Source organism: Poecilia formosa, unplaced genomic scaffold (genome assembly GCF_000485575.1).
Source record: "Poecilia formosa unplaced genomic scaffold, Poecilia_formosa-5.1.2 Scaffold55, whole genome shotgun sequence".
Lineage (NCBI taxonomy): Eukaryota > Metazoa > Chordata > Actinopteri > Cyprinodontiformes > Poeciliidae > Poecilia > Poecilia formosa.
Window position 1 is genome coordinate 2,632,423 of NW_006799994.1, and position 9,679 is coordinate 2,642,101.

The following is a 9,679-nucleotide window of genomic DNA, read 5'->3' on the forward strand; positions in this document are numbered from 1 at the left end:
CCATGGCTGAACATTTTCCACTGCTGCTCTGGTTTTCACAGGTCGGCTGCGTTCACACGAAGCTCAGCGACGGTTTTCTGTCTCGGTTGATCAAAACTGTTTACGATCCGCAGAACAAGAAGGTGATCTGATCGATCCAAAATATCAATACTGCTGATGCCAAGTCAGTATCAGATTGATACTTTAGCTTCAGATTCTCTAAAATTTTATATTATTTTTGTGTTGCAGTTTCTCAACTCTACCTCAAAAAATGTTTTGGTTTCCTTTCAAATTATCTTCTTTTGTTTATTTTGGAAAAAACGCTCCTAACCCTGTTGTCTCAGTTTAAACTCAGCTGGACTGGCTCCTTTAAACTTTGTCCAAATTCTCTTTCAAGCTGTAAAAATTATGAAATATTAAAACAGAAAAAGATCAATGCCACAAAGATTAAAGAACGTTTAAATTTATTATAAAAATAGAAATCCTGGACCTAAAAATAATGTTAAATATTCAGCGATTGTTATAAAAACCCTGAATTATTCTCTGAACTTTGAGCCGCAGACGAACGAACCTTCACCCGACCCAAACAGCAAACAGAACCATCAACATGCTACAAGAACCGTCCAGATGACGCATCAGTCAGACGTTTGGACCACGCTCTGGTTCCTCTAAGGAACCAGTGGTTCCACTGGTCCCACTGGTTCCTGCTGGACGTCTGCTGGACGTTCCCCTCCAGGTTTCCTTTAATCCTCGAAGTTCCAATAAATAGTAGAAAAAGTGAATAATGCAGATCTGTAGTTTGTTTGAGGAGGTTTTGTGTTTTTGGTTTCACCACTAAAAACATTTTCTTTGGTTTTCAAGCTTCTAAAATGTGACCTGGTTTTGGACCAGCGGCTCCTGGTTTCCCGGCTCAGCCCAGCTTGGCCCGGCCGGCCCGGCCGTACAGCAGAACCTGCAGCAGGATGGCGGCGTCCAGCAGGATCTGGACCGAACCGCACACCCAGAACTGGGCCGGGCTTTCGTTCATCACGAAGTACGCCGTCTTGAAGGCGTCGCCCGCCGTCCAGAGCAGAACCATCTTCACACTGCAGAGAAACATCCACAGCATGTTATCCATTCATTAAAAGCAAAAACAAACGTCACCAGATGCTGACTGGGTTATGGTGGGAATATCTGAGCTCACGCAAAACAAAAGTATCTAATAAGTCACTTTTCAGCAAGAAATGGAAGTTTTATGTGAATAAATCCTTAATATTGGTTAAGTTTTAGTTCCATTGGCAGATCATCTCAGTTGTAACAACGTTTTTCTCATGTTATAACAAATATTTTACATTTTAAATATCGTGTCGAGTCGATGAAGCAGTGAGGTTTTTATTTTTGATGCCACCTTGTTGCAGATTTCTCTGTTCGTAGAGGGATTATATCCCTGCAGGTGGAGACGAACCCAAACGGACCCTGTGGCCTGATCAGCACCGAGTCAGAGACAGACTGCATGTGAATGTTGGCCCAGCAGGCTTACCGTCCACCGGGGGAAACTGCAGAGCTGCTCCTCTCTGCCCTTCGCCCTGAGCAAACTGCTGCTCTGGAGACAGGAAGCTGGATCATTAACGGGTCGGGAGGACGCTCCAGTTTAAGGTCATTAGTGCCGACAGAAAGCTGGTTCCGCTGCAGAGCGCCGCGACGCTCAGTTCAGACCGAACATCTGGACCGGCTGCCCGACCAATCAGAGACCAGAAAACTCAGACCATCACAGCCAGATGGCCAATCAGGGAGCTGGTCGGATCTGGATCGATTAGTTTGGTCTGAGCGGAGGAAACCCTGACCCTGACCCCTGACCTTGATCCTGACCCCGATCCTGACCTTGATCCTGACCCCGATCCTGACCTTGACCCTGACCCCTGACCTTGACCGTGATCAGAGCTGTGTTTTTTAATAACTATGTTTTACTTTTACTTGAGTTAAAACGTTGCAGTGCTGATCTGACTGTTTGGTTCCTGTTCTGGTCCAGACCAGTTGGTTCTGTTGCATTTTTTTTTTTTAGTAACATATTTTTAAGAAATTCTGACAGATTTAATAATTTAAATTTAATAATTTTAATCATAACACAAATAAATATGATAAATGCATGAAGTCAGAAAGAATGAAGTGTCAGCCTGAGACTGAGCTCAGCCTGAGACATTTCATCAGAACATCTGAGATCTTACAGCTCAGATGTTTCATGTCGAATGTTTTGTATCTTTGCTGCTGATTGTTGCAGAAACATGATCTCTGTCACATCAGATGTGAATGAAAGCAGCCTGGAGTCAGAAAGAAGAAATGAATTTTAAATCTGCAGCGTTTGGAGGAGGAGGACGAACTCCTCCGTCTGCTCTGCTGCTGACGGTCAAACAGAAAGACAACATGATGGATCCAGACGCCTTCGCTCAGAAACAATGCCATCATTCCTGTAAACTGGATGAATATTTAATAATCTGCTCGTGATTCAGACTAGAAATATTCTTTATTAAAGCTGGATTAAACTCCTGAGTTAGTTTTTCTGCAAAGCAAGAAGCATTTTTTCCTGAAGTCAGATAAATTATCCAGTGTTTTCTGAACAATGCATCTATTTATCTTCTGCCTGACGGTTAAACAAACTGAGACGATCCGCTTTGTGTTGCTGGTTTAGATGCTCCAGTAAAATCTGAGACGTTTCTCTGATCAGTGGGAACATTTAGCTGATCTGCTGCGACGACAAAAACTCCCAGGATCCCAAACATCATGGAGCTGAAGAGTCTGCAGGAGGACCAGGCCGACCGGGACGCTTACAGATGTCACTGATGGAAAACTGCTAAAGCACCAAGCGCTTCAGAACCGTCCGACCCAAACACAAACAAACACACACACACACACGCTGGGTGAGGTGTGTGTCCACGCCGGCTGCGAGCGCCCACACGTCAGCGCGGTGCACGGAGCCGTGCGTGGCTCGGTGCTGCAGCAGGCGGCAGAGAGGAAACTCAAAGCGCAGCTCGAGAAGCCGAGCTGCTCTTAACCCACTGACTATGAATTATGCATGTTGATCGATCGCACAGCCAAAAGTTCCCAACCTGACAGAGGAGATCCACACAAAACGAGGCGAACACGGAGAACGCTCCAGGTTATTTAAATATGATGGGCTGCATGATATGGAACAAATAAATACTTTATGAACCAATTCTGACTGAACTTTAACAACAGGACAGTATGGAAGGCTGTCAACTAATATAACAACAACAGGCTACATCATGAAACTTTAACCTGGTCATATAAAGTCATAATTCTGCACTGATTGTGTTCATTAGATAAAATGTTCTGCATGTGGAAATTATGAAGATTAATATGAATGAATCATTGTGTAGAAACCAGTTAAGACTACAGATGATATTTCAATGTTTAAGGTTTAGTCTGACGTGTTACAAATAAAGAATAGAGAATAATTTGACTAAATATATTTGAAGGAGCAGCATGCAAAATAAATTGATGAAAGTCTGAAATAAAAATGAAGGACAATGAATAACAGCAGCAGGAATCTGACAGCTTGACTTCCTTCCTTTGTTCAACTAATCTTAAAAGAACCGCAGAAATATTCTGTTGGGCAAAAAGAGTTTTTCTTCTTATTCACAGGATTAATTAAGACGCAGCTGTTATCTGCTCAAGGCAAAACGCCTCGGGTGGGTTCACATGCGTGCAGTTAAATATCATAAAAATTACACAAACAGAAATATGTGAGCTCAGTTTTAGTCCCGACTTCTGCAGCGTTTCATTGTTTATGCAGAGAAACACGTTTCATATTAATCTGAGTTCTGCGTTTATTAAAACGTTTTTATCTGCAGTGGCTGTTAAATATCTCCTGTTAGTTCGGCTGTCAGATAATTTGGTTCAGAAAACGCTGACAGCCTCCACAGCTGAAGCAGCCCAGACTCAGAGGCCCCACTGGGACTCGGCTCGGGTTCAAAGGTCACACATTACTTCCAGGTTAGCAGAGAGGCTGCATCCCCAAGGGCCAACCCTGAAAAGGTGGAGGCTGATGGCTGCTGCCACGGAAACACAGCAGCTGGAAGGGTGTGACCTTGACCTGGAAACACAGCCGGACCGGGCCGGGCCGGGCCGGGCCAAACCGGCTGGCTGTGAGCCCAGCAGGACCGGTCCTGCTCAGACATGTCAGAGTGGAAACGCAGCAGTGGCGCCACCGCTGCGGCCATGTTGGGGCAGAGCTGGAAGCGAAGCAGAAAACAAACCTCCGGTGGATCAGGAGAGAACGAGGCGATCACTAAAACAAACCAACTTAACCTTTTAGCTGCTGATTCACCTGAGTGACGTTTGATTTAAAAACACCTCGGATGAATCATACCAGCTTCCTTTTACACACAACCACTCTGAGTGAAGCTTCCTGCCAGAAAGGTTCACCGTTTGATTTGGCAATGGGCACCAGCCACCCTGACCTCTGACCCTGCATGTATAGATGGATAGTTTTAGAAAAGTATAAAAGTAAAATACACTTCTAGATGTGCTTTACTCACATTTTAATTTAAAGTAAACTTAGAAATGATTTTGTTGTTGTCGGCAGTGGGCACCACTAGCTAACACGTTAGCTGCGCTAACCCTAAAGCACCAACCATAAACATCAGTTCAGCTAATTTGGCTGAAGCTAATGCTGCAGCGCTAACTTTAACCAAGTGTCAATAAAACATTATTTGTTTTATTATCAGCCCTGGTTTTTTCATTCCAGTGTTTTATTCTGTATTCCTCATTTGTTTGTTGTAAAAAAGTCTTAATCCACTTCAAAATAAAAGCATGAATATAAATGTCTTACTGCTTTGATCACAGATAACCAAAACTTTATTCTACTGACAGTTTAACAAACAGCTGAGTAAATTATTGCTTCAGAAATTATCCATAAAATCTAATTTAAATTAAGTGTGCTAAGCGTTTTCAAAGTTATCAAAAATGCTAATGTGCATTAGCAGAAGGTAGCTCAGCATCGGAGTACTCAGTGTTGGACTGCTGCTGATATTTTCAATCATTTTGTCCAATTTTTCATAAAATATTCAGATTTTTATAAACCGCTTGGATAAAATCCAGACATCAGGATTATATGTCAACAATGCCTGATCTTTTAAATACTTGAGAGATTTGAATGCATTTATTTAGATTTTGTGATTATATTTTTAAAATGATAAATATTATCATCCAACCAGCTTGGATGGTGTTGAGACGATTTACCAGGTCGAGAAAGAGTCACACGCTGTTAGATAAAAGGCTCATTCCTCAGAGAAACAGAAACTTATCAGGCCACAGAGACATGGTGTGATTTCAGGGAGTGTCTTCAGTCCATGTAATCAGCTGCCTGCTCCTCAGACGCTGCAGACTTTTTTAGAAACTCTTCTCGGATGTAATGGTAAAGCGTCTCCTTTCAGCGCTCAAAGTTAATAAAATAAGTAAAGTCTGAATGCTTTTCTTGGCTGATTTTATGCTCCGTGTGTCAATACAAATTATGATTCATCGATCAGGATTTTCATTCTCAACAATGGGGACAGAAAACATGATTACATCCGATTTGACCTCAGTGGTGTTTTCAGTTCTTCCTGCTTCATCTTCTCTCAGTTTATGAAACATTATATCAGCATCAAGTTTTAAACTGATGCTTCCTCTGGGATCCTGCCATGAATTAACTCACAAACTGGAGTTTTTAAACATCTGTACTTTAAGCTTTTACCCCTCGCTCTGGGGCAATAAAGCACCTGTGTGGGGTTTCTGTGGAGTCATTAAAGCCCGGAGAATTAACAGGCTGTACTTTAGTAAACATCAAATCCCTCTGAGGTTTCATGTCCAACTTTGTGCAGATCAACAGTTTCTGATTGTGTGCTTATTTCCCTCATTGTTTTAATTAAAGCAGCTGTACGCTTTATTGGACTCTAACTCTTATGTTAATGAGTTCAGTGTTTGGGAACTCCACTGTGAGCTGATTAATGCTGCATGGAAGCAGAAAAATACAGCAAACATTTCCACACAGCAGTGAGTTAACGTCACACCGAGGCGTTTATAGACATGGTCCAGGTGCTGCAGGTGTCATCCTTTTCACAGCCATGTCCTTCTGCTCTCCATCCTGTCTCACCTCTGCTGCCGCCTGATTTCCCCCGAGTGACTGAATCCAAGAGCACTTACAGAAAAAGTCAATAGCAGCGCGGCGTTGGTAATCACACTGTGTGTAATTGGACATGGCTGACTTTATGTGAGCATACAGGTTCCCAGGGAAGGCGAGTGTTTTCTCATCACATATTGCAGCAGTCACTGTAAAAACTAGCAGGACTGCAACTAAACAAGTTCATTTTTATAAAAAGAAAAGGAAAAGTCTCTGATGTTGAAAACATCCAGGTTAAATATTGCAGCCCATCAGAGGAGGTTATTAAGTTATGTTTTTTAATAAAATTTGCAGCAGTCCGTTTGATCTCCAGGAACATTTGTGTCGCCTTTGATTAATGTTGGAGTAAATGTGTGGAAAAGAGAGAAATGATGTTCTGCAGCTCGTCGTCCGTCACGCAGAGAGGCTGATAAAGTGTTACTACGTGTTTAATCTTCAGTCATCAGAACATCTGCACACCCTGAGGACATTTTCAGTTTGTTAAATTACTGGGAGAGCAGAGAGTCGGCCTGAAAGCAACGCTTCGCTCGGTTCCTCTGTGAAAAATGTGAGCAGGAATTAAATTCAGAGGAAACACGAGGGGCCCTGAGCCTGACCTGAGGAGGTAAAGAGGCAGACATGTAAACATGGCGTCTCTTTCCGTTTGCAGCAGCTTTTATATAATTTGATTAATCAGATTTGTAAAGGTTGATGGAAAAGCTAAAAATTAGAAATAAGTTCCTCAACTCTGCAAAAACTTTTCATCAAATTAGTGTCAAAGCTAAAAGTAGGCAAAATGCTAATGTTAGCCTACATGCTGCCAGTGGCACGTAGAGCATGACTAGCATGTTGTCTCCCTCCATTCAGTGTCTAAACATGGCTAAGAAATAAAAGAGAGGAGCTAAAAAGCTTATTTTAGAGAAAAGGCTACTGCCAATATTTGTGCTGATGCTAATGCTAATGCGCTGCCTTCTTACTTTTGCAAAAATAAAAATCAGATGTTTACTGCTCGTCTCTTAGCAACAGATTAACAACAAATATTATTGTTCAAAAACATAAGATTTCTTCTGCTCTTTTGAAATACCATTTATCTTATTATATTACTTAAGAATTGTGCAGTTGGTGAATTTTGCAGAAAAGTTAAAAGGTTTTTTTTTGTCATTGGTGGCAAATAAATTATAAAACAGACATTCAACACAAAAGTAAAAGTCTGATTTCTACTTCGTGACACTTCGTTACCAGAAAAAAACGCTCATCTCTTAATGCCATATTATGACAAATAAAATAATACTAGAAAATTTCTGAAGAAATTTAAATGGGGCCTGCTAAAGTTACGTCGCCATGGTAACTCCAATTCCCAATAAAAATCAAAGCTCCCTTCCCGGATCGAGCCGAACCTTTCGGTTCCTGTAGAGAACCCGCGCAGGAACCGAAACGTTTCCATCAACGGTGTGGAAAGAACAATAAATAACTACAATAAAGACACGTTCTTTACCATATTACCGTAATTCACGGTAATATGTGAATTACATGCATATGACAGGCCCAGTAACATATTTGGATTTTAAGTGAGATATTTTAATTATTTGAACCATCAGCAGACAAACTTTAAATTTACAGAAAATAACTTTGATATCTTCATTTCCCCAGCAGACAAAGAGATTAACCTGTAAAATAATATTTTCCATGTGTAATATCATTTAGTTTGTATTATTTTAAATGTATATTTGTATCATGTGGTCTTGAGGTTCGATTATAAAACAGAAAAGTGAAAACATTTTCTTCACATTTCCATTTAAAACATGAACTTTTATTCTGCAGATGAAATGAAGCCGCTGCTGTTTAACCACAGCTGGATTTCTGCTCCCAAACATCGACTGCATCAGTTTGTGCTGACGATAGATGAGCTGCATAACGAGGAAATAATGGAGATAATCAGCAGGAGGTTCTGTCCCATTAGGGACCAAATGAAGCTCAGAGCAGAACCGGAGAACCGGGCCGGCAGAACCGCAACCAGAGACGAGGAAATTAAATGACTGAATCAAATCAAACCACCTTCAAATGTTGCATTGAGCGCTTTGTGATTTTATTCCCAATAATAATTATTTATTGCTTCAGTCGTGATAATCTAGTCGCAGCAAACATTAAAATATCAAACAAGTTATTTATTTTAAAAAGGAGCAGGAATATCACACAGATTCATTTCTGTTTGACTTTCAGCTAAAAGATCCCAAAACTCGATGGATTGGAAGATTAAAAACGTCAAACAGAGTTCTGTGATAATTACAGGAAGGTTGAGTGGAAGGAAAAGCTGCACAAGTGAACAAGCTGATTGTGTTGAATCCAGAACAGATTGTTCCAGAACCAGAAACGACATCAGGCCCGTCTCAGGAAGCTCCGAGGTCCAAAGTTCTCTTCTATATGAAAATAAGTTTCTAGAAAATCCTACTCCAGTATTTTCAAAAGAGAGATGTGATCCACCAGAACCAACAACTATCTGGACTTCAAGAACCTCAGCAGAAACTCAGGCTGCAGCGATGTAGGAACAGGAGCCCAGACTGTCATTTCTGCATTAAAATACTTTTCTGTTGGCTTGTTTTGTAATTTTCAAGGTTTCTGAGAAAGAAATTTTAGTTTCTTGATTCACTGTGAATCAGTGAAGACAAATGAATTATTTAGTGGTTGGTGATAAAACCTGAGCCTCCTGCTGCGGCCGTGCGGATCGCAGTCAGTCGGGCCGGCCGTACCTCATTCCCCTGGTGGAGCGGTTCTGCAGGTTCTGCAGCAGCTGTGGCACGGCGAGCATCGCCTCAAACATCACGGCCAGGGAGCCCAGCGCCTCCACAAACATGGCGGAGTCCAGCAGCAGCAGGGTGAGCACGGCACAGAGCGCCGCGAAGCCGAAGCAGAAGAGCAGGTAATCCTCAAACGAGCTCCACTTCCAGAAGTAACGAACGTCCAGATCTGGAGAGGGGAGAAGAAATATACAGTTCAGTCAAAACATTTCATTTTAGTCGACAAAATCAGCAACATTTTCAATTCAACGCCACTTTTTGCTGCTAAATTATTGAATAAATATCTATAGGAGCTCAAAATCAAAGATATTTATAATTTTAATCTGTTCTTCATCAGATTGGATCAAAGTGTTTTTCTATCCATTCAGCTTTCCTGATGATTCATGGAGCTTCAGAAATGCTGACATTAGCATTCGCTGCTACATGTTTAGCATTGAGATGCTAGCATAGCTTCACTGACAGGCTAACTCCTTTTAGCTCAGCTTGAACACTTTTTCCAATCATATTTTTTTTATAAGCAGAAATTGACCCCAGTTGGACCAGAGAAGCTTCTGGCCGTTTCTCAATATGCGTTCTTGTCTGTACTTGTGTTCTCGCGTCCTCGTGAAACGTCATCGACAGCGGCCCAAGTACTGTTCCAATTCAAAGTACACATCCAGGCAAGAACGCTCAAAGTACCCGGATGTGTTCTTGCTCCGCCCATTTTATCGAGGATGCATCAATGCATCCTTCTGCGGACTTGAGGCAGCAAGATATCCCACAATGCAAT

The 9,679-nt window shown here is 41.6% G+C and overlaps 1 protein-coding gene across 2 annotated transcripts in view; it reads right to left on the reverse strand.

Moving 5' to 3' along the window:
- Nucleotides 1–279: 279 nt before the first annotated feature.
- The window catches only part of LOC103138888 (PQ-loop repeat-containing protein 1), a 32,773-nt gene continuing 23,373 nt past the window's right edge, over nt 280–9,679 (reverse strand). The window contains exons 4-5 of one of the 2 annotated variants that reach the window (XM_007553264.2): nt 8,863–9,079; nt 280–1,064 (exon numbers count right to left, since the gene is read on the reverse strand). In XM_007553264.2, the coding sequence (XP_007553326.1) occupies nt 890–1,064; nt 8,863–9,079 (392 nt within the window). In that variant the 3' untranslated portion in view covers nt 280–889. The remainder of the gene's footprint in view (nt 1,065–8,862; nt 9,080–9,679) is intronic. The other variant, XM_007553266.2, reaches the window with a different exon arrangement.